Genomic DNA, 26,206 nt, shown 5'->3' on the forward strand with positions numbered 1-26,206 from the left:
GAAGTGTGGTGATGATGGCTAGGAGGAAAGAATTATTTGTAGATCATGACGAGAATACTCCGATGCTCTTCTTGGCTCATTGTTTTAATACTAACGCCACTAACATTTCCATTTCTCCTTCTATTTCTCATGTTTTGCAGTATTACGAGGATGTCTTTCCAAAGGAATTACCACAAGGATTGCCTCCACTTCAGAGAATTGAACATCAAATATATTTTGTGTCGGGTTCATAATTGCCCAACAAACCAGCTTATAGGAGCAACCCGATGGATACTAAGAAATTGCAACACCAAGTTGAGAAAATCCTCAACAAAGGGTATATCAAGGAGAGTATGAGCCCTTGTGCGGTCTCGGTGCTACTAGTTCCCAAGAAAGATGGGACTTGGCGTATGTGCGTTGATTGTCGAGCCATCAATAAGATAATGGTAAAATATCATCACCCTATTCCTAGGTTAGATGATATGCTTGATGAATTGAGTGGTTCGTGTTTGTTTTCTAAAATTGATTTAAAGAGTGGCTATCACCAAATTTGTATGCAACCGGGTGATGAATGGAAAACCGCCTTTAAGACTAAATTTGGTCTCTATGAATGAATGGTTATGCCATTCGGCCTAACAAACACTCCAAGTACTTTCATAAGGCTAATGAATCATGTGATGAAGCCATTTATCAAAAAGTTTGTTGTTGTTTACTCTGATGATGTGTTGGTGTATAGTAAATCCTTAGATGAACATGTAAAGCATTTACAATATGCGTTTGATGTCCTCCGAAAGGAGAAGTTATATGCTAATATAGAAAAGTGTTCTTTTGGTGTCCATGAGGTTCTATTTCATAGATTTGTGGTGAGCTCAAGAGGGGTCGAAGTGGATGAATCTAAGATTGACGCCATTAAAAATTGGCCAACTCCCAAAACCGTAGGTAAAGTGAGAAGCTTCCACGGGTTGGCTAGTTTTTATAGACGTTTTGTCAAAGGATTTAGCACCATTTCCGCCCCCTTGACTGAAGTTATTAAAAAAGATCGGCCTTTCAAGTGGGGAGATGAACAAGCTAAGGCCTTCGAGGACTTGAAAGCTATCCTCATCTCGGCCCCTTTGCTACAATTTCTGAACAAGACTTTTAAGGTCGACTATGATGCTAGCAAAGTCGGCATAGGTGCGGTTTTAATTCAAGAATTGAAGCCTATTGCCTACATTAGCGAAAAGCTCAAAGGAGCAACTCTAAACTACTCTACGTATGATTTAGAGTTGTATGCCTTGATTAGAGCCTTGGCCACTTGGCAACATTATTTGTGGCCTAAAGAGTTCGTGATCTGAATGGATCATGAATCCTTGAAGCATCTACGAGATACAAGACAAGCTTAATCGACGATATGCCAAATGGATTGAATTTCTTGAAACTTTTCCTTATGTTATTCAATACAATAAGGGTAAAGAAAATGTGGTTGCCGATGCTTTGTCTTGAAAACATGTGCTTGTGTCTACTTTGTCATCTAAATTGATGGGGTTTGAAAGCCTCAAGTCTTTATATCCCGAGGACCCTCACTTCGCTCCTATCTATAGGGAAAGTGAAGAGTTGGATAGGAATAGGTGGGTTATGGATCGGGGTTCCCATCCCTATACCAAATTTGATGGATACTTATTTAAAAGTAGACAATTGTGTGTTCTCTTAAGTTCGTGGAGAGAATTATTTGTGAGGGAAGCACACAATAGCGGTCTAATGGGCCATTTTGGGGTCGAGAAGACCCTCAAAATTTTGGAAGAACAATTTTATTGGCCTAGAATTCACAAGGATGTGGCCCGGATTTGCGGCCAATGTGTTGAGTGCAAAGGAGACAAGTCACGACTCCAACCCCACGGGTTGTACACCCCATTGTCCACCCCTTTACGTCCTTGGCTTGACATATCAATGGACTTCGTTTTGGGATTACCAAGGACTAGAAAGGGGCAGAATTGTATTTTTGTCGTGGTGGATAGGTTTTACAAGATGGCTCACTTTATTCCTTTTTCTAAATATGATGATGCACCTAGTTAGCCTTTTTGTTTGTTGATAATATTGTAAAACTTCATGGTGTTCCGAGGACCATAGTGAGTGATAGGGATTTAAATTCCTAAGCCACTTTTGGAAGTCCATGTGGGGTAGACTCGGTACTAAGTTGTTGTTTTTGACTTTATGCCACCCACAAATCGATGGCCAAACGGAAGTAGTAAATAAGACCTTAGGGTCTATGCTACGGTCCATGGTTAAAGAAAAAATGACTTCTTGGGAGGAGCACTTACCGTTGATTGAGTTTGCTTATAATCGTGTTATACACTCGATCACGGGGATGACACCCTTTGAATGTGTATATGACATCAACCCCCTCACCCTTTTGCCAAGTGATCTTGTGATAAGCTTAGATAGAAGAAAATGGGCTGAAGCCATAAAGAAGCTACATGAGAAGGTGAGGTTATGGTTGGAGAAGAAAAACCAAGAAGTTGCGAGGTAAGCCAATAAAGGAAGAAGAAAGCTCATTCTTGAACCGGGAGATTAGGTGTGGATATACCTAAGGAAGGATAGATTCCTGTCTCAAAGGAATGCTAAGTTGATGCCACGGGGTGATGGCCCATTCCAAGTATTAGAAAGGATCAACGACAATGCCTACAAGATTGATCTACTCCCAAAATATCAAGTGCACAACACTTTCAACGTGTGTGATCTCTCTCGGGTGGAAACGGTGGAGGATGGCAATGATCCAAATTTGAGGACAAATTTCCTTCAAGATGGAAAGGATGATATGGGAATTCCTAGCTTGATACCTTTCACACGAAGCCAAGCACGTGAGTTGCAATGAATCCAAGCCTTGTTCACATTCTTGGCCATGTGTGAGGCCTTTGTGAGTCCATCTAAGGGCCTATATTTAATAAAATGTGAAGTGGCCTACCAAGACACCCCAAAACCACCCACTTAAATGCCAAGGGTATTTTGGTCTTTGTTCCTCCTTTCTAAGTGACTATATAAGCCATGTAATAGGGCTAGTCTTGCTTTAGTTCATTCCTATTATTCAAGAAACAAAAGACTTGTAAATTTTTGACTTCTCTTTCTCATTTGGAGAGGCCAAAACCGAATTCTCACTAGTAGAGTGATACTAATGTTGTATCTTGGCTAGAAACTAGGTTCTTGGGGTTCTTTGAGTTCCTCTTGGTCCAAATAAGAACTTGGTATTGATATTTATTAGTCTTAGGGTTCTTTCTCTTGTTAGGGTTCTTAGAATAATGAATATTTTGTGTCAAGTTTCTATCTCTTTCTTTGTAAATCTTGTTAACATTATGTTGTTGAATATAAAAGTCTAGTGAAGTCGTGTGGGGCTCTTTTGATTCACTAGAAATATTGTCTTTGTTGTTCTTGTTGTTAAACTCACTTTTCTAGCTCAAACAAGTGTTGCAAGCCTAGTGAAGCCATGTGTGATCATTTTAGATTCACTAGTACTTTGTTGTTGTTCTTGTGTTGGTTGGAATCTCTTGATACATACTTAGTATTGTATTGAATAGGAGAAGTACCAGTTGCCTAGTTCACCACTAATACTAGTGATTCTATTCCTTCTCCTTCTAATGAGGGTAGAGTTGTGAAAGAATACATTGTTTAAGTCTCCATCTAGAAGCCAGTTTATTCTAGATTTCAAGTTCCAAAATTTAGATTCTTATTTTAGGATAGTGTCAAGCTCCAAGGAGAGCTTTGATTCAAGGTTGTGGAGAAAGGAGTTGTGGGGATAATTTTTAGACCTTTGGATTCCAGCTAACCTAGCCAAGAGAGTTTTTTTTTTTATTTTGAAAGATATTTCCAAAGACTTCTCTATTCCAAACTTTAATTTTAGACTCAAAGTGAGAGATAGCACTGGCCAGGTGGTCATAGTTCTGAAAAAATCCTTTCACCATGTTAGGAAAGGTATGGTAGGAAAGCCATATTAACTCAAGCCTGAAAGGTTTAAGAGGGATGGTGATATATTTAGAGAGATTAATGAGCATGAGGTAGTGATCCGAGTGAGTTCTAGGAAGGTGATGGATAGAGGCTTCAGGGAAGGACAAAATCCAATTCTCAGAAGCTAAACATCTATCTAGCCTCTCTAGAATGAGATCTTTCTTATTTTTATACCTTTTGTTAGACCAGGTGAACTTACTACCCTTATAACCTATATCTATGAGTCTACAGTTGTAAATACATTCCCCAAAATAGTTGGCTCTGTTATCGTTAATATGGTTACCTCCAAATTTCTCATTAGCCCTGAGAATCTTATTAAAATCCCCTCAAGAAATCATCCCCCATGGAAGGAGTCAGGATGGTTATTAGAGAAGTCAGTAAGCTGATTCCACAAGATTTTCCTCTCATTAAAGCTATTACTAGCATAAACTAAGCTAAAATACTAGAGAAAAGAGGGTTTTAAACCTGGATAGATACATGGATGACTTGGGGCATAATGGAGATAACATTGATGTCCAAGTCTTCTTTGTTCCATGTGATGACCATACCCCTATATTTTTCAAAAATGGGTTATTAAAGAAAATTGCTGAATCCCGGAGAATGGGTGAGAAGCTGGTGATCATCCATCCTGGTCTCCAGAAAGGCTAGAACACTAGGCTTATGAAGGCTGATCATGTTAGAGCAGTGCTTTTTAAAATTAGGACTATTGGTCCCTCTAGCATTCCATATGATGTAGTTCATCATCATTTGGTAGGTGTTTTTGGGGTTGATCATCCATTTTTCCTTGACCTTCCTTGATGGGGTCAAGTTTTAAATTGCCATGGGATTTGTGTTTCCTTTGAAGAGTGGATTTAAGTTGACCAAGTAAAGGTATTCTTTGTTGGGGTTAGGAAACAATATTTCCACTTTTAATGAAGTTAGGCTTTGAGGTAGAAAAACGATTACCATTTCGCTTACTAGGTCCTCTAATTTCAGAGATAGGGGAGTGCTTAGAGTTTTTACTACTATTTGGGAAAATTTTAGGGATACAAGAATCTTTTTCATTTCCCTTTTGATCTTCATCAATAATTCAATTGTTTTTGTTCTTTCCAGCATCTCCAGGGATAGAGGGTGCGATGGTAGAAACTCCTAGCTATGAGGGTTCTAGACCCTTCCAGAGTTTTTCACAAAAGGAGGGCCCTGCTCCAGCATCCCTGAGTTCCTTAGGGGGGAAAATGAGAGGGATTGGGTAGTGAGTTTCATCTCTTGAGAGATCATTTAGGGAGTTAGTTCTCCTGGATGATTTTGTTGGATGATCTTCAGCATAGTGGTTGTCCAAACATGTTGACCATAAGCTGCAGGTCCCATGTTTAGCCCTTCCATTACTACCTGGGCCAGGTAATATCGATTCTTGATGTGGAGGGTCATTTTTTAACCCATTATTTCAAAGTTGAGGGGTATCAAGAGGTTTTGGAGCCCCATTTTCATCCAAGATGTGGGATAGTGATCCAGTGAGAGTGATTCTACTGCAATCAGGATTGAGTTTGTTGAAGGGGGCTCCATTACTTTTCTTAGGGTTTTTCCTAGTAGAGGTATTAGAGTCAGTGAGGGAGGGGTATAAATATTATGATCCCTATAATTGAATCTATAAGAGATTGCCAATAATGAGGATTCATGGATGTTAGTGGACGTCCTTTCATAGCTAGCTGAGCTTAGGGAGGCGTTAACAACAACCAACATCTCTTTTGGTAGAGTCTCCATGTTAAAGTGACTTTAGGTTTGGAACTTCTTACTGTCAGAGTTAGGGATAGAAAAAAGAGAACCCATTTAACTTAGCGGGATAGTTTTTACCCTTAGCTTGGGTTGGTTCAAGGCCTGTTCTGGTGAATTTGAGTTTTAGGATAGTGGTCCTAGTATTGTAAGCAGAGCCCAAGTAGAGGGTTTTGTTATTGGGCCTTTTCGAAATGGGCCTTTTCCTTAAGCCCGTACTTGGGCTAGCATCAGAAGGTGGGTCAATTTCGCAAGTAGCGATGGACTTACCCTTGCCTGAGGCTATGACGACGCTAGCACCAGAGTTTTCAGCTCCCTTGTAATGGGAGTCCCGAGTCTTAAGGAACTTATCTGAAGCAGCATTGAAGAGCATCACCTTGATGGGATGACTTTTTGTAATTTGTTCCTTACCTTTGGGATTTACCTGACCTTTTTTTCAGCGTGGGAAAGCCACTGTCTTTCATTCCTCCGCTTGACCAGGGACCATGGAGGCAGTGTGGGGTTCAATCTGTGAAGGAGGGGATATATTGCTTTTAGAGTAGGTGTAAGAGGATGCGGCATGTCCAAGTCAACCACAAACCTTGCAAAGAAAGCCGTCACCTTCATAGATGATGGGTTGTCGATGGGCTCCCTCACTACATAAGTCCACATTGGTACATTAATGGGGATTTGAGCGTAATCCTTGCAAATTAGCCTCTAAGAATGGCTGATGTGCAAGCATCTACCTTTACTAGCCTTCTAATTTTTTGGTCTATACGTTCATTGAACTGTCATAATATTCAGTAGGCAGGGATGATAGTCTTATCCATAACACCGTGGACTGGATCTCTGAGTCTGAGGGGACAAAGTTTGGTTTCCATGTGCGGAATGAAAGAAAGGTTCCAGCCACAAACCAAGGACCCTCCTGGAGGGCCTTTCTTTGATGCTCCTCCAAGTCAAATTTGATGGTGTAGAAACCCATGCACAAATCTATAAAAGGGATTTGGGTTTTGATTTTCCATAGATCTAGGACCTTGGTTTTAAGGAATTGGTGATTGAAGCTTCTTCCGACGGTCTTAATAATGACTGGATGTTTCCAAGGGGCATATAGGTGTTTCCCATCCTCAGAAGAGATTTGGATGTTATCTGGTGATGGATCAGAGTCTGTGGGGGTTTCATCGGCTTCGAAGGAGAGAGGAAAGGAGTTGTTTAGCAGTGGGGATTTTTCCTTTACTATTTAACTGAATAATGCTTTGGGTGCAGAGTCAATTTCCATTTGGCATTCACCCTCATCCCGTGGATTCGGTGGAACAGGTGGGGATTGGTTGCAAAGGTTAGTGGAAACAAAGGTGATGCTTACGTTAGACTGTAGAGAGTGAGAGAGTGGGTAACTTTAACATTGAGAAGAGTTGGTTTGTTTGCTCATCCACCAAAATTACTTTAGCTAATTAATAATACTCCATTTGTTATATTTTATGGAAACATGTTTGACTAGAAAATTAATATTAGAAAAAAAAAAAGAGATGAAGAGACAGAAGCAGCGAAGGAATAAAAATGTGGGGAAAAGTCTAAAGTAACAATCATGTTGTATAAGGAAAAGATGATAGAGTTGAGCTTGATGATAACGAAAAGTATATATCCTCCCTAGTAGTAACCAATTTTTTGTGCTAGTATTTAGTGATAAAGAAAAATATATTTTGTGGCTGAAGTTATTGCCAAGGCATAGATTCGATAACATAAGTTGTGCTCTAGGGTATATTTTATGGGAACATCTTTGATTAAATACAGTATTAAAAGAAGTTAATTAGAATTTGTGATCGTACAATTTCATGTCATTAATGTCCTCATAAATCATATCATTAGTGGTAAAATAAAAAAATTTAAAATTAAGTTCATTCAAATTTAATCTTTAAACAATAAATACTTTCTTTCAACATTCCCTTGGGGAATCTATAGGGAAAAAATGATAAGCATGCTTCTCAATTATTGGGGATTTAGATTATGAAATAGGACATCTTACATGCTTGATAAGCTCCATCAAAGATTAAATCTCTTCAACCTCTCCACATTTTTCATTCTCTCAGGAATCTCATTTAGCTTTGGACAGTTATGAATACCAAGACCTTTAATCAGAGGCATCGCACTTGTGGCTAAATACCATCTTTCTAGGTTCTCAAGACTCTCAAGGCGAAGGAACTCCAGTTGACCAAAGTTGTTATCACTGCAACTAATTTCCTTTCCTTCATAAGCTGCAACTAAATCGAGATTCCTTAGGTTTGGCAACATTTCCAAGATAGGCATCGGATCTTCAATGAGTTTTGAGTGAGAAAGGCTCATCATTGTGATGGAATTTGAAAATGTGTCCGACGGAGGCAATTTCTCTATTCTCCCTTTTAACCACAATTTGTGGAGCATTTGACAAAAATTAAGAAATTCTAGGGGTGGGAACGATTCATCGTATTTACAAACCAAGAAGAGAGTGTGAAGTTGTTTCAAGTTGCCAATGTTATTCAGGGAGTAAGTTTTGGCAATACCATACATGCGTAATTCTCCAAGATTGACCAAATCAACCGGGTTAACATCTTTCCATTGATCACAACAAATGCCTTCAAGATATTGAAGACTTGTGAGTTTGCTTATACGTTTCAGAGGTATTGAATAGAAAGCAGTTAAATGTCTTAGATTTATTAGGCCAGCTGTCTCTGGAGGTAGTTGGCATAAGCGTCCGTATTCATTGTAGACACAAAGTGTCAGTAAATTCTTGAGATTGCCAATGGAGGAAGGAATATCATAGATACCACTCAATCTTAAGAACTTGAGGTGGTACAAACTCCCTATGGAATCAGGAAACCTAGTGCCAGATTGAATCTCCAATTGCAGCACATATATATGTTGGAACTCAATACGGAAGTTTATAAGACCCGTCTTACAAAAATTTGGATCAAAGAACAGTACTGACCTTAACTTCAAGTTAGAAAGATCTAGTGAGAGGTACCTTTGTGCTTGACCATGAATGGCATGTCTGAGACAAAAGGAGGATATGGAGTGCTTTCTTGGATCATAAATATCAAAAAAGTTTACCTCCAATGCCTTTTTCACGGCAAGATCCCGAAGTAGATCATGAATCCTACATTTAACAACTTTGTCCCAAAATGTATGTCCCACTTGTATCAAGCTTCGTCTTATCAGCTCATCCAAGAAGCCTTCAGCGACATCCTCCATTCTTTCTTCTTCTCTTGGTATGAAACCCTCTGCCATCCACAACTGCGTGATTTGATCAGTGTAGATCTCACGATCCTCCGGATAAATACCAAAGTATAGAAAACACTGCTTGAGTACAGTTGGCAAGTCGTTGTAGCTTATTGATAGTATGTACGAGATTTCAATTGAGTCAGCTTTAATGGTCTTCCAAAGGTGGTCCTTCTCCTTTTTCCATTCTTCTAGCCCCCTTTTATGCGAAAGTAGTCCGCTTAATACAACAATTGCAAGAGGTAAGCCTCCACATTTATGCACCATATCTCTAGCTAACCTTCCCATTTCTGGAACCATTGTTTGGACATCAAGCAGTTTCTTGCAGAAGAGGTCCCAACTCTCTTCTTGGGTTAGGTACCGAAGTTTATGGACAAAACCTTTGTCGTCTGCTCTTTCAGCGACATCCCCTTTGCGTGTGGTAATAATAACTCTGCTTCCATCCTTGCTATCTGGAAATGCTCTTTTCAAACTTTCCCAAGCTCCTCTATGCCATACATCATCCACCACCACAAGGTATTTGCGTTCTTTTAATAGATCACGAAGGTAACTTTCTAGATCTGTCTCAGTCATCTTCTCCAACAAATCTAGATTTTCCTTGGTGCGTCCTTGGATAGATTTGATGATGTTCCTAAGAAGATCCATGGTATTGTACTCTTGAGAAACACATATCCAAGCACGTATTGGGAAGCTAGAGACTATGTTAGGACTGGTGTAGAGGTTCCTCGCAAGAGTTGTCTTGCCTAATCCGCCCATACCATAAATGGAGATAGCACTTCGACGAGGATCTGCTTTGAGAAGTTCAGTTATCAATCTTTGTACAACATCTTGAAAGCCAACAAAAATCTGATCATCATCTACATATGAGGTAGTTCTCCTCAATGTTCTAACCAGGGCCGACTGATTTTTTGGCCGATTACTTGGTCCTTCCCCTGCAATATTTATATCTGTAATACCATAAGTCTCTCGTTTGCGAGAGACATCCATGATCCGTTGCTTGAGTGATTGGATCTCCTTGCCAACTTTGTAGAATTTGGTCTCCTTCCTACAGATGCAAGTGCAAGCCTTCAGACGTCCAGCAATTCTATCATCATCACCTTTACTAGCCTCGAAACTGTAAGTCTCGAGTATAGCAACAGCATCATTAGCAACAGAGTTGATCTCAAACACCCATTGTTGAACTCTTTGATCTTCGCTTTGCTTTTCCTCTGCATGTTTGAGGAAAGATTGCATGAAGAGCAGCTCATTTCTGAGCCACTTCACATCTTCTCTCAGACTTAAACGTAGGTTAACTTCCTGTATGAGGAAATCACCCAGTTTTTGCACTGCAAACGACACAAAGGCGGCATCAACCATCTTCACTTTGATCTGATATAGAAGTACTAAAGATAAAATTTAGAACAAATATCAAGTTGAAGTAACTGAATCTGAGAGTTAACAAATATTATGGTGACAAAATGTGGATGAAAATCTGAGACATAGCCATGTGGTTTGTGGAAAAAAGAATTAATGAATGTCCAATATGTCAACAATAATGTGGAAAATGAACAAAAAAAGTTAGGAGCAATGAATGTGGAATATCGCCCGTTTGACAAGACGAGAAAAAGATGGGTTCCTATTATCAAAAGGGACAATGATACTAGCTAAGCGAAAGGTACATTTGTAGAAATATCCCTTTAGTTCTTGCCTTGGCCTTCACAATGAGTGGTTGAATATGCTCTATGGTTTGTTATCTTTTCGTGCAGCGAAAAAAAAAAAAAACTAAATAAAAATCTTAAAGACTTATGAAATTTGTTTGGTGTCTTTACAAACGAACATCTCTTTGTTTATATCAGTGTTTTTAGAGGCGGAGCCGTAAGGTGAGACGTTTTATTTGGTATAAGGTGAGGCGTAAGCTCCGAGGCTTTGGGGCGTAAACCCTACGGATCCTTTAATCTTTAATATTTTATAAATCAATATAATTAGAATTAGATATTTTTGAAAGAGATAAATCACCAAAAAAAAAAAAAGTAAACTATATCAAAATGAAAAAGAAAAGAAATGAAATATGTATCTAAAACTGTTTCAGCAAAAAAAAAAATCTAACTAAAGCCACATAATACAACTAATAGATAAAGTCAACTTTCATATGATAAACTATTATATGTCCTCAAAAACACAAGTTTGTATAAAAAATATTACATTATTTATTCAACCCTCACCTTCCCATAACTCGATCAATATATTGTATTTTAAAGAGAGCAAACAATGTAACTTAAAAGCTTGTCACTGTACGACTTGAAAAGAAAAGAACTATGAAGAAGAAAGTACACCTAGTACCATCTTGAGTAGAGGCTGCGTCGAAACCCACCGGCAAGTATGTTTGAAAGTGTGACTTCTAAGTTTTATTTACTTTGATTTGAGTATTTAAGTATTTATCAATCATATATTTTAGTATTAAGTTTTAATTAGAGATTTTATCAGAAAAATCATTTTACTTTGTAAACTTTCTAGGTTTACGCCTCACGCTTAGGAGAACACCCCAATGCTTAGGTGAACACCTCAAATTTCGGGACGTTCACTTTGATACTTTCGCCTTTGCGCAACGTCTCAAAACATTTTTAGCTAAGCCTCGTCCCTAGGTGAGCCTCGAGGCGAGACTTGAACTACCTTTAAAAACATTGATTTATATTACTCACTTAGAGACTAATATACAAATAATAATTATTATACAGATTGTTCATATTCACAACTTACAAGATAGTCTTCTCTAAAAGAAAATTCTACAGTGTTAGAAAGTCTATTGAAGATATGTCTCAAAAATAAAGTAAAAGTAGATAACTATTGGTAGTTTTAAATTATTAGAATTCTATGTGGGTTAGACTTAGGAATTAGTTATCCCTTTGTTATTTGAACTCGAATTGAAGTCTAGTTAGAAATTTAGCTATAAATATAAGTCTTTGAGTTATTAATAAAATAATTCTCTTTGACAATACAATTACAGTATTTTTTTTCTCCAAGTCTTTTTGTATTTTTTCTTTAATTTTAAAGCCAAAAACCAACAATTGGTATCTAGAGCCATTTTTTTGAGGGATCTGTGATTGAAATGAATTTTGAAAACAACTTTTTCCTAAATAGCTCCTCCAATCTTTGATGGTGAGAATTACCAGCTTTGGATAGTAAGAATGGAGACTTATCTTAAGGCTTTACATCTTTTGGAGGCTGTGGAGGAGGATTTTGGTGTTCTTTCGCTGCCCGATAATCCCACGTAGCCCAGATCAAAAGCCAAAAGAAAAAGAAAATCAAAAAATCAAAACTAAAAGCGACTTTGTTTGCTAGTGTTTCTCCAACATTTTTCATGAGAATTATGGCCTTTAAATCAACAAAAAAAATTTGGGATTATCAGAAGGAAAAATATACTGGATATGAAAAAATACGAGGCATGAATGTGTTGAATCTAATAAGGGAATTCGAATTGCAAAAGATGAAGGAATTTGAGACCGTCAAATAGTACTTAGACCGACTTCTTGGCATTGTTAACAAGGTAAGATTGGTTGGCAAAAAATTTAAAGATTCAAGAATTATTGAAAAAATTCTTGTTACAGTGCTTGAAAGATCTGAAGTATCAATAACTACCTTAAAAAACACAAAAGACCTGTCCAAGATTACCTTGACAGAATTGTTAAATACATTGTAGGCACAAGAGCAAAGGAGGCTTATGAGATAAGATGATATGGTTGAAGGAGCTTTGACAGCCAACCACAAGACTCAAAGTAAGGGTAATAATTCAATAAAAAAATACCCACCTTGCCAGTGCTGTGGCAAAATAGGTCACACTCCATTTAAATGTTTGAAGAGACCAGATGCACAATTCAAGATCTGCAATCAACTTGGCCATGAAGTTGTGATTTGTAAAAAAATCTCAAAAATATGAAACAGATGACCAAGTTACCAAAGAAGAAGAAGATCACTTATTTGTGGCAACATATTCTTCAACCAAGAAATCTGATTTTTAGATGATTGACAGTGGTTGTATGAACAACATGACATATGACAAAACTTTTTTAAAGAGTTTCTGCCTTTAAAAAATAAGAAAGTCAGAATTGGGAATGGTGACTATATTCTTGCAGAAGGAAAGGGGAATGTTGTGCAATCAAAATAATTTCAGGTACAAAAATAATTTTAAATGTCCTTTACATGTCCGATATTGATAAAAGTTTGTTAAGTGTTGGCCAGCTAATGGAATAAGAATTTAAATTATTATTTGGAGATAAATATTGTCGAATCTTCAATTTCTCTAATCATGAGATTTTACAAGTTGAAATGAGAGGCAAAAGTTTATTATTTAATCTAATAGAAGATGCACACAAGCCTTGCAAGACCAAAGATGAATTGACAGATTTATTCAAGAGGCCAAATTCAGGCAAACCTGCAATCTACAATTTCTGATCCAAGGCGGAGTGGTGAAGATATGTCTCAGAAATAAAGTAGAAGTAGATAACTATTAGTAGTTTCAAATTATTAGAGTCCTATGTGGGTTAGACTTAGGAATTAGTTATCCCTTTGTTATTTGAATTTGAATTGAAGTCTAGTTAGAAATAACTATAAATATAGGTCGTTGAGTTATTAATAAAATAATTCTCTTTGACAATTTTCCCTCCAAGTCTTTCTCTATTGTTTCTTTAACATCAAAGCTAAAAATCAATAGAGTCCCAAGGACCTTGCGTACAAATCCAAAGAATTCTATGATCTTTCATGAAAAATCTCTCTTTTTCTCTACTTTGTGTCACGTAGAGCCTAAGTGGCATGATGCCATGGTGGGTCATCGTACTCTCCCTCACTTGATGTTGCAATGACTGCGGCACATTGTTACTGCAAAAATCTAAGTCCGTCAAAGTATCTGCTTGTACAATGGCTTCATCAATAGTACCAACTTGTCGACGTTTCAATCTTTCGTGCCCAATTTTTCAAGTCGTCCAGGAAGTGGAATAACATGTTTTCATCTGTGAGGTTAGGATTCTAAAGCATGAGCGGTGAACTCCTTTACGTATGCTGCCTATCTGCATACACTCTCGGGTCATCTTTGAATTGCCACAAGTCCTCATATTGCTCCGATGTGGCTTCCTCCCGGCAAAAAGCCACTGGCATGTTCCTTATCAAAGACAAACTTTGAGAGTTTATGCAGCATCAATGTACCAGAGTCAGGTGGGGGAGGGTTTGATTATCCGCCATGTCTTCATGCCACTTAGGCACCTCATGGCAGCCTCCTTCACTGTAGATAGGTACTTCAATGTGTACTTCCTCTTATTGGTAGAAGGTCAAGTTGAACCTAGAAATGAAATAGCCTTTAGTATGAAGTACATAAACCCTAAAGTGAGACTTTTTTAGGGCGAATTGACATTGGCAGGTCACCTTTTTCTAAAAACAACCACAATACAATTGCAAACTAGTTATGTTCAACTATATAAATCATTTATATCCATTCTGCTCCATTTGAGTTCATTTCAATCCAATACTCATTAATTCATTTTTTTTACAGCAAATTAGAAAAAACAATGCAGCAATCTGCAAAAAGATAGCATAGTACGAAACTAAAGGATGAATTTCGAAGTTGTATTTCTCGAATTTACACACAGAAAGGTGAAACATGACCTCAAACTTCTAAGTGCATTATCTGATACAAATTTCTCTTGATATGGCATGACGAAAAGGCTGTTATTTCCTGTACTTCTTGCTTGGATATTCAGCTTCCGAAAATGGGTCAAAAATATTCTTCTCATTGACTTGATCATGTAAGTATCGCCAGTTTTTTTATTCATCTACACTAAAAAATGTGTACTTACACTAGTGAATAATCCAAACTGAGCACCGAGCATTCTCTATCAACAAGCTAGTTCCTGTTTCAACTGGATGCTGCCAAACATCATAGATGAACACGGAGCATACTCGAGACGATCAGAAAGAAGTTCTATCTCGTTATAGTTATAACGGGGTAATTCTAGTGATATGGTGGAATTTCAAGAACCGATTCAATAAGCCTCTGTGTCAAAAACGACATACCTAATGTAATCCCACAAAGTAACTGTTGGATAGAGAACAGAGGAAAAGCTCAAAAAATCAGAGAAACAAAGAAAGCTAAAGAGAAAGAAGAACAGTTGCGTCTCTTCTCTTTATTTTTTTAACTTAACGTTCTGCTGCTAACAAAACACAAGATGCCCAACTATATAGGCTAACAGATAAATAACTACACCTGAAATATAGGTCCTATAACCCACTGAGACTCTATTTCAGCGACACTAATTAAACTTGAGTAAATATAAGAACCTACTTAACAGAATCCAAAAGACTAGTTCTACCAAACTACCCATGTCCTACATTACTTGTCCCTACTTTGTTTTGAATCATTATTCAATATTCCCTCTTGATTCAAGACTACATACACCAAACAATCCTCCGAAATAGAATTTCTCCTTCGATAAAGCCTTGGTCAGTACATCAACCAGTTGCTCTTGTGTCTTGCAATAATCCAAAAATATTTCCTCCTTTGCTACCAAGTCACGGATAAAATGATCATGAATGTCAATATGCTCTGTCCTGATATGGAATGTTGGGTTCTTTGTCATGGAGATATTTTCTTTATTGCAACAGAATATCTTCGTTGCTCCCTTCTGCTCCTGTTGAAGATCGCCTAACACTCTTCTTAGCCTGCTTGACAAGCTGCTGAAGTTGCTGCAATATACTCAGCTTTTGAGGTTGACAATGTAGCTGTAGCTTGTTTCTTTGAACTCCAAGTCACTGAGCCTGAGCCTACAGTCAAAACATTTGCTGAAATACTTCGTCTATCATCCAATGAACTTCCATAGTCGCTATTTGTGTACCCGCACAATCTGAAATTATTGGTACTTGAGTACCAAATACCAAAGTCCAAAGTTCCAAATGTACCACAAGATTCTCTTTGCTACTCAGTAATGTACCTTTGAAGGTTGTTGCATAAACCTGGAAACAACACCAACGGAAAATGCAATATTGGGTCTAGAGTGCGTTCAAATATATTAGACCTCCAACCAAGCTTTTGAACCTCCTTGCATCTGTCAACTCTTCTTCTTCATTCACTTGCTGCAATTTTTCATTTATATTCATTGGTATAGCCGCAGGCTTGCAATTAAGCATGCCAAATTTATTGAGATCTCTGCCATATTTCCATTGTGAAAGAAATATTCTATCTTTGATTTGGTGGACTTCAAGGCCCAGAAAATAATGTAATAACCCCATATCCGACATCTAAAACTCATTCATCATTTGAGACTTGAAATTATCCATAAGAAAATTAAAAGAGCTAGTGTAAATGATATCATCAACATAAAGGCATACAATGATGAAAATATTACCTTCCTTCTTCACATACAAGGTGGGTTCATTCTCACTTCTCATGTACCCATTTTTGTGGAAGTAACCATCGATCTTGCTATACCATGCTCAAGGGGCTTGCTTCAAGCCATACAATGCCTTTTTCAGCTTGAACACCTTTGTTTCATAGCCTTCCTTTATGAAATCTTCAAGTTGTGTTACGTAGACTTCTTCTAGTAAGTTTCCATTGAGGAGAGCGGACTTGACATCAAATTGGTAAACTTTCCATTGCAACTGTGTAACCACTGCCAGAACCAGCCTTACTGTCTTAAATCGAACTACCGGAGGAAATGTTTCTTCAAAATCAACACCATACTGCTATGCATAGCCTTTTTTGACAAGACCAACTTTGTGCTTTTGTAGGCTACCATCCACAACAAAATTTGTCTTAAATACCCACTTCAAACCAATTGCATTTTCCCTTTTGATAACTTCATCAGTTCCATGTTTCATTCTTTTCGATGGACTACATTTCATCCACCATTACTTTCATTCACTCTTTTTTTTCTGCAGCTTCTTCATAATTTAAGGGATCTGAAGCAAAAACAGCAAATTGACAAGTTTGTATAAAGGTTCTTAGCATACTTAGGATTTGTCTTTTTAGGTCTTATTGATCTTCTCAATGGAATTATCTCAAGACTCTTCATGAGTTGCTAAAATCGGTGAACTTGGTAACTCCATGGAAGATCTTGCCATTAAGAGGGTTACCAAGTTCATGAGTTACTCCACTCCTAGCTTGCATTTTCATCAATTATTACATCCCTTCGAAATGAGATCTTTCCATTAAGAGGGTTATACAATCTATATGCTTTGGATTGAGTATGATAGCCAACAAAAATGCATTTTTCAGATTTTTTATCAAGCCTTTGACGAGCTTGTGAGCTTCCCAAAGCATAAGTAACACACCCAAAAACCCGTAAATAACCTACATTTGCTCTCCGATAAAGCTTAATAAGGAGTTTTATTCATAACAACTTCCATTGATGAAAGATTTAGTAAGTAACCAGATGCTACCACAACTTCTGCCCAAAACTGATTTGAGAGTTCCTTTTCTCGCAACATGCTTCTTGCCATCTCCACAATGGTCTGGTTCTTTCATTCAGCGACCCCATTCTACTCCGGAGTATAAGGAGTTGTTAACTCCCTATGGATGCCATTTTTTTCATAAAACAAATTGAATTCGTTGGACATGAGCTGTCCTTCTCTATCTGTGTGAAGAACTTTGATACTGCAACTACTTTGGTTTTCCACCAAGGTTTTAAATTTATGAAAATTTTCAAATGTTTCTAACTTGTTCTCCAAAAAATATACCCATCTCACGCGACTATAATCGTAAGTGAACAACAAAAAATAATGACTCCCACTTAAGGACTTAGCGACACAAGTCATCATGTATTAATTCTAAACAATTAGAAGCTCTCCATGCTTTACCAATGGGAAAAGGTTTCCTAGTTTGTTTCTCATAAATGCACCCTTCACATAAATCAAGAGAACTAACTTTTGGTATTCCAAGAACCATTAGCTTTATCACTTAGCAATTTCAGGCCCTTTATATTGAGATCACTGTACCTTAAATTCCATAACTTCAAGTCATCCTTTGCACTTGCAGAGAAAGCAAAATTTTCCACATTGAAATCGTCCAGTGGAAATATATTATTTGGCGTCATGGTGATGCGAACCTTTTTGCTTGACTTCTTGTTAGTAATAACACACGCATCATTATCAAACCAAAGAGAATATCCATCAGTCATCATCAGTTGTCTAACACTTAACAAATTGTATCATAGGTTAGGTAAAAACTAAACATCATCCAATACTTTTACTTTGTCGTGGCTAGTGTCGACAACCACATTGCCTTTTCCTTCAACTCGCATCTCTTTTGTGTTGCCAAGCTGTACCTTCTTCCTTTCCTTCTCATCAAGATCTCGGAATATAGATTTGGTGCTTGTTATATGATATGAGAATAATCATGGCTATGGACTTATGAGAGTGCGTGTTGGACACGAGCCTTGGTGTGTACAATTGAAGTGTAAGAGAGGCCCAAAATACACCAAATCAATCCATAACTTACACTTGATAGGCACCCACTCTTTGAAGGGACTTTTGGTCATTTTAACTTATATTTTGTAATAGATATATAAGTAACATTGTAGGGCTTTTAAACATAGATTTTTGAGAATGTTGTAAGTCTTAAGACACCAAAAGATCACCAGTCCTCTCTCTAAAGAGGCTTGGCAGAAACTAGGACAAGATCTAGTGTGGAGTTACTAGTGATTGTACTTTTCTTGGAAACGTAGATGCTAGAGAGGTGGAATTTGATCTCGTGTCACGTAAGAGATAGGTGAATTATTGTGTATGATATTAAGGGTCCAAGAGTAGAATAAGCTCTTGGGTTCTTAAGATTATACCTATGTGAAGTCTATCTATCTATCCTGTTTATTTTATTTAATTCTTGTTAGTGTTTGCTCTAGTTCTTGTAATCCGTAACTTGTTGTTCTTGATTATAACATTGTTGTTGTTCATATTGTATTTATATTGTTGTTGATAATCATAGATTGGGTGGCTGTTTTGGTGTTAAAACACACCTTTCATCTCGTTATTATTGTCATTGTTGAATTCGAGTGTGGTCTCCAATCGATCCACGAATCCCTTTGATTAGTGGACTGATTTGGGGTGTGTTTCGTGTATCCCTTGTTCATATCATATCATTTGGTATCATAGCATGGCTTGATATTGTTCCCATAAGATCAATCTTGGGCTCGTAAAATAAAAAATAAAAAAAAATGTTGAAAAACTAAAAATTCCAAAAAAAGGTACAATCTGTCCGTTTTTGTTCTTGGCCGAGAAATTGTTGTTCTTGTTGTTGTTGTATTGGCCGAATTGTGGAGTCTAGGTCTAGGATTCCTTTTTGTTGTTTTTATTTTTCTAGTGTTAGTTCTCTTGTTCACTAACACTTTGAGTCTAGATCTAAACTTGAGCTGGAACTTGTTGAAGTTGTTGTTGTAAACCCAAAAGTGGTCATGAGTTAAAGTTGTTGTTCTTGGCCGTGTGGTGACATTCGTGTGGACCTAGGCTGAATATTTTTTGTGTTGTTGTTGTTCTTGAAAATTTGTTGTTGTGTTCTTGTTGTTCATCACAACCGTCACCTCTTGTTAAGACCAAAATACCACACTAAAAGGACTTGGTCATTTGTTGGAGGTTTTGTAGTTGACCTTGTTGTTGTGGAATTGTTGTTGTTCTTGGAGATTGTAGTTGGTTGTTCTTATTGTGTTCTTGAAGTTCTTCACCATATTCATCACCTTGTTAACATTAAAGTGAACTTTAGATCTTAGAAAGGTGAAAGACAAGGTGTAGTACTTGTTAAGTCTTGAAAGACCCCCAACCACTAAAAGACTTTACATCACATCTCAACTACTTTCCATAAAACAAGGGTCCATGTTTTGAGGAGAAGTACAAGTCAAGTCAAAGACTTTTGAGTCTTGAAATTTGAATTGAAAAAGGAGCTCCAAAGACTAGTTTGTATTTCCCTCCATTGAACAATTTCCACCAAAGTCCAAATTGTGAATTATGAATTAAAATTTGTCAAGAACCGAACCACACCTGGACTGCCATGTCAGACATCCATGTCACCAATTACTATTCACACGACAAATTTTAAGCTCAAATTTTGATCTTTTAGTTTCCATTTGTTGTTCTTTAGTCTCTTTTGTTGATTCCATTACTAATTTACAAGCTAGTACTAGATTGTAAGTTAGTTTTGAAACCGTTCTTCGTGTTAACTTTTCATTGTGTGTTAATTCTTTTGAGTCATTGTAATACGTCCTTGTATTTTCCTTACTCTTTAGAGTCATTGTAAACATTGGATTCACCTCTCAACACCTCTCAGAGTACAAGAAAAGCTTACAACACTTGTGAGATTGAGTGTGAGGGATCCGAGAAACAAGAAATAAAAAGAGAGAATGAGGATATTTTTGTACAACTAATGTGTTTCTTTTATTTTGTAGGTAACTTCTTGGCCATAATGGAAACCATTTTGGCCCACCTTGATACTATTTACTGAGACATGGTGAGGGCGAATATGGGTCTTGAAAAATTAAGTTCGGATATGTCTACTATACTTGAGAGGTTGAATCAAGTGGAGAGTCGAAGGAACTCTCATGTTTCTACTCCCAAAACTTTACCTCAAATGATCAATCCTCCAATACCACCACCAAATGTCATAGACATAAGCCAAGACACCAAACGTCCTCAAACCCTAAACCTAAATAAGTCACTTCCCCCTCAATTCGATCAAGTCCAACAAGAAGGACTTGGAGGACAATATTCTCCCATCAAAGCTCCACCACCAAAGATCCACCTTACTAAATCATTTCGCTCAACCAAAACTCCACTTCACCAAAATCAATATATCCATATAGAAGAGTATGGTAGAAAGGAGCATAAAAGACATGGACCCTATAATGATGTTTATATAATGGCAGAGAAGTTGAGAGGAAGACGTAGGGAACCACAAGGAACCCGCCACCAAGAAAAGAGGTGGGATGTGTTTAATGTTTTGTTTGTCATTCACTATGTATTTAGGACGAGGATGAAGACAAGACTCGAGATGGAGAGGAAGCTGAGATTCAAAATAAAGATGTTGGCCGAGACTTGTTGTTATTAAGCCCTCGAATTTTTCATGTTTTTTAGGACTACTTTTGGATTGTTTTTGTGACTTCTTTGCAAATTATTTTGAGTAGTTTTCCTTTGAAGTGACCAATTGAATGAGGTGAAGCCGTGAATTTATGGAAAAATTCCTCTCAAGATAGAGAGGATGATATGAGAATAATCATGGATATGGACTTATGAGAGTGCGTGTTGGACCCAAGCCTTGGTGTGTGCAATTGAAGTGTAAGAGAGGCCCAAAATGCACCAAATTAGTTCATAACTTACACTTGATGGGCGCCCACTCTTTAAGGGTATTTTGGTTATTTTAACTTATATTTTGTAATAGATATAAAAGGAACATTGTAGTGCTTTTAGACATAGATTTTTGAAAATGTTGTAACTCTTAAGACACCAAAATAACACAAGTCCTCTCTCTTAAGAGGCTTGGTCGAAACTAGGACAAGATCTAGTGTGGACTCACTAGTGATTGTATTTTGCTTGGAAACGTAGATGCTAGAGAGGTGGAATCCGATCTTGTGTCAAGTAAGAGATAGGTGAATCATTGTGTGTGATGTTAAGGATACAAGAGTGGAAAAAACTCTTGGGTTCTTACTATTATACCATTGTGTAGTCTAGCTGTCAGTCCCATTTCTTTTCTAGTAATTCTTGTAAGTGTTTGTTCTAGTTCTTGTAATCCGTAACTTGTTGTTTTTGATTATAACATTGTTTTTGTTCATCTTGTGTTCATATTGTAGTTGATAATCATAGTCTGGATGGATGTTTTGGTGTTAAAACACACACTTCATCTCGTTATTGTTGTTGTCATTGTTGAATCCTACTGTGGTCTCCAATCGGTCCAAGAATCCCTTTCATTAGTGGACTGATTTGGGGTGTGTTTCATGTATCCCTTGTCCTTATCATATCATTTGGTATCAGAGCATGTCTTGATCTTGTTCCCATAAGATCAATCTTGGGCTCGTAAACTTGAAAATAAAAAAAAAATTGTTGAAAAACTAAAAATTCCAGAAAAAGGTGCAATCTGTTCGTTTTTGTTCTTGGCCGAGATATTGTTGTTCTTGTTGTTGTAGTCTTGTCCGAATTGAGGAGTCTAGGTATAGGATTCCATTTTGTTGTTTCTAGTATTAGTTCTCTTGCTCACTAACACTTTGAGTATAGATCTAAACTTGAGCTTGAACTTGTTGAAGTTGTTGTTGTGAACCCAAAAGTGGCCGTGAGTTAAAGTTGTTATTCTTGGCGGTGTGGTGACATTATTGTGGACTTGGGATGGACGTTTTTGGTGTTGTTGTTCTAGAAAAGTTATTGTTGTGTTCTTGTTGTTCATCACAACCGTCACCCCTTGTTAAGACCAAAATACCACACTAAAATGACTTGGCCGTTTGTTGGAGGTTTTGTAGTTGACCTTGTTGTTGTGGAGTTGTTGTTCTTGGAGATTGTTTTTGGTTATTCTTGTTGTGTTCCTGAAGTTCTTCACCATATTCATCACCTTGTTAACACTAAAGTGAACTTTAGATCTTAGAAAGGTGAAAGACAAGGTATAGTACTTGTTAAGTCTTGAAAGACCCCCAACCACCAAAATACTTTACATCACATCTCAACCACTTTCCATAAAACAAGGGTCCATGATTTAAGGAGAAGTACAAGTCAAGTCAAAGACTTTTGAGTCTTGAAATTTGAATTGAAAAAGGAGAAAGACTAGTTTGTATTTCCCTCCATTGAGCAATTTCCACCAAAATCCAAATTGTGAATTAAAATTTGTCAAGAACCGAACCACTAGTGGACTGCCATGTCGGACTACCACGTCACCAATTACTATTCACACGACAAATTTTAAGCTCAAATTTTTATTTTCTAGTTTACATTTGTTGTTCATTAGTCTCGTTTGTTGATTCCATTATTCATTTACAAGCTAGTACTAGATTGTAAGTTAGTTTTGAAACTGTTCTTCGTGTTAACTTTTCTTTGTGTGTCTTAATTCTTTTGAGTCATTGTAATACATCCTTGTGTTTTGCTTACTCCTTATAGTCATTGTAAACGTTGGATTCACCTCTCAACACCTCTCGGAGTACAAGCAAAGCTTACAACACTTGTGAGATTGAGTGTGAGGGATCCGAGAAACAAGAAATAAAAAGAGAGAGTGAGGATATTTTTGTACAGCTAACGTGTTTCTTTTGTTTTGTAGGTAACTTATTTACCATAAGGGAAACCATTTTGTCCCACCTTGATTCTATTTCCCAAGACATGGCTATGGCGAATGCGGGTCTTGAAAAATTTGGCTTGGATATGTCTGCTATACTTGAGAGGTTGAATCGAGTGGAGAGTCGAAGGAACTCTCGTATTTCTACTCCCGAAACTTTACCTCAATTGATCAATCCTCCAATACCACCACCAAATGGTATAGACATATGCCAAGATACCAGATGTCCTCAAATCTGAGACCTAAATAAGTCACTTCCCCCTCAATTCGATCAAGTCCAACAAGAAGGACTTGGAAGACAATATTCTCCCATCAAAGCTCCACAACCGAGGCTCCACCTTACTAAATTATTCCTCTCAATCGAAACTCCACTTTACCAAAATTGATATATCCATGTAGAGGAGTATGGTAGAAAGGAACATGAAAGACATAGAGCCTACAATGATGTTTATATGATGGCAGAGAAGTTGAGGGAAAGACGTAAGGAACCACAAGAAACCCGCCACCAAGAAAAGAGGTAGGATGTGTTTAGTGTTTTCTCTGTCATTCACTATGTGTTTTGGATGAGGATAAAGACAAGGATCGAGATGGAGAGGAAGCCGAGGTTCAAAATAAAGATGTTGTACTAGATTTGTTGTTATTGAGCCCTCAAATTCTTCATGTTCTTGTGGACTATTTTTGTGACTTCTTTGCGGACTATTTTGTGTAGTTTTCCTTTGAAGTGACCAATTGAACGAGGTGAAGTCATGAATTTGTGGACAAATTCCTCTCAAGATAGAGAGGATGATAAAAGAATAATCATGGATATGGACTTATGAGAGTGCGTGTTCAACCCGAGCCTTGGTGTGTGCAATTGAAGTGTAAGAGAGGCCTAAAATGCACCAAATCAGTTCATAACTTACATTTGATGGGCGCCCACTCTTTGAAGGGTCTTTTGGTCATTTTAACTTATATTTTATAATAGATATAAAAGGAACATTGTAGGGCTTTTAGACTTAGATTTTTGAGAATGTTGTAAGTCTTAAGATACCAAAAGAACACAAGTCTTCTCTTTAAATAGGCTTGGCCGAAGCTAGGACAAGATTTAGTGTGGACTCACTAGTGATTGTATCTTGCTTGGAAACGTAGATTCTAGAGAGGTGGAATCCGATCTTGTGTCACGTAAGAGATAGGTGAATCATTGTGTGTGATGTTAAGGGTCCAAGAGTGGAATAAGCTCTTGGGTTCTTAAGATTATACCTTTTTGTAGTCTATCTATCTATCCCGTTTCTCTTATTGTAATTCTTGGTAGTGTTTGTTCCAGTTCTTATAATCCGTAACTTGTTGTTCTTGATTATAACATTATTGTTGTTCATCTTGTCTTCATATCATTGTTGATAATCATAGTTTGGGTGGCTGTTTTGGTGTTAAAACACACCTTGCATCTCATTATTGTTGTTGTCATTGTTGAATTCGAGTGCGGTCTCCAATCAGTTCAAGAATTCCTTTGATTAGTGGACTGATTTGGGGTGTGTTTTGTGCTTCCCTTGTTCTTATCTTATCATTTGGTATCAGAGCATGGCTTGATCTTGTTCTCATAAGATAAATCTTAGGCTCGTAAACTTGAAAATAAAAAAAAATGTTGAAAAACTAAAAATTCCAGAAAAAGGTGCAATCTGTCCGTTTTTGTTCTTGGCTGAGAAATTGTTGTTCTTCTTGATGTAGTATTGGCCGAATTGTGGAGTCTAGGTATAGGATTCCTTTTTGTTGTTTTTATTGTTTCCAGTGTTAGTTCTCTTGTTCACTAGCACTTTTGAGTCAAGATCTAAACTTAGGCTTGGACTTGTTGAGGTTGTTGTTGTGAACCCAGAAGTGGCAGTGAGTTAAAGTTGTTATTATTGGAGGTATGGTGACATTCTTGTGGACTTGGTATGGACGTTTTTGGTGTTGTTGTTGTTCTTTAAAAGTTGTTGTTGTGTTCTTTTTGTTCATAACAACCGCCACCCCTTGTTAAGACCAAAATACCACACTAAAATGACTTGGCCGTTTGTTGGAGGTTTTGCAGTTGACCTTGTTGTTGTGGAGTTGTTGTTGTTCTTGGAGATTGTTGTTGGTTGTTCTTTTTGTGTTCTTGAATTTCTTCACCATATTCATCACCTTGTCAACATTAAAGTGAACTTTAGATCTTAGAAAGGTGAAAGACAAGGTATAGTACTTGTTAAGTCTTGAAAGACCCCCAACCACCAAAGTACTTTATATCACATCTCAACCACTTTCCATAAGCCAAGGGTCCATGTTTTAAGGAGAAGTACAAGCCTAGTCAAAGACTAGTTTGTATTTCCCTCCATTGTACAATTTTCACCAAAGTCCAAATTGTGAATTAAAATTTGTCAAGAACCGAACCACTAGTGGACTGCCACATCGGACTGCCGCATCACCAATTACTATTCACACGACAAATTTTAAGCTCAAATTTTGATCTTCTAGTTTCCATTTGTTGTTATTTAGTCTCGTTTGTTTATTTCAATTCTAATTTACAAACTAGTACTAGATTGTAAGTTAGATTTGAAACCGTTTTTCGTGTTAACTTTTTTTGTGTGTCTTTTTTCTTTTGAGTCATTGTAATATGTCCTTATGTTTTCCTTACTCTTTAGAGTCATTATAAATGTTGGATTCACCTCTCAATGCCTCTCGGAATACAGACAAAGCTTACCACACTTATGAGATTGAGTGTGAGGGATCCGAGAAACAAGAAATAAAAAGGGAGAGTGAGGATATTTTTGAACAACTAACGTGTTTCTTTTGTTTTGTAGGTAACTTCTTGGCCATTAGGGAAACCATTTTAGCCTACCTTGATGATATTTCACGAGACATGGCTAAGGCAAATGCAAGTATTGAAAAATTATGCTTGGATATGTCTACTATACTTGAGAGATTGAATCGAGTGGAGAGTCAAAGGAACTCTCGCGTTTCTACTGCCTAAACTTTACCTCAAATGATCAATCCTCAAATACCACCACCAAATGGCATAGACATAAGCAAAGACAC

General features: G+C 37.3%; 1 protein-coding gene across 1 annotated transcript; it reads right to left on the reverse strand.

Moving 5' to 3' along the window:
- Positions 1-7,541: 7,541 nt before the first annotated feature.
- On the reverse strand, positions 7,542-10,768 carry LOC107870440 (disease resistance protein RPP13). Its single transcript, XM_016716975.2, has one exon. The coding sequence runs from the start codon at positions 10,285-10,287 to the stop codon at positions 7,720-7,722; it is 2,568 nt and encodes an 855-aa protein (XP_016572461.2). The 5' UTR covers positions 10,288-10,768; the 3' UTR covers positions 7,542-7,719.
- Positions 10,769-26,206: the final 15,438 nt, after the last annotated feature.

The sequence above is a fragment of the Capsicum annuum genome, chromosome 5 (assembly GCF_002878395.1).
Source record: "Capsicum annuum cultivar UCD-10X-F1 chromosome 5, UCD10Xv1.1, whole genome shotgun sequence".
NCBI classification, from domain to species: domain Eukaryota; kingdom Viridiplantae; phylum Streptophyta; class Magnoliopsida; order Solanales; family Solanaceae; genus Capsicum; species Capsicum annuum.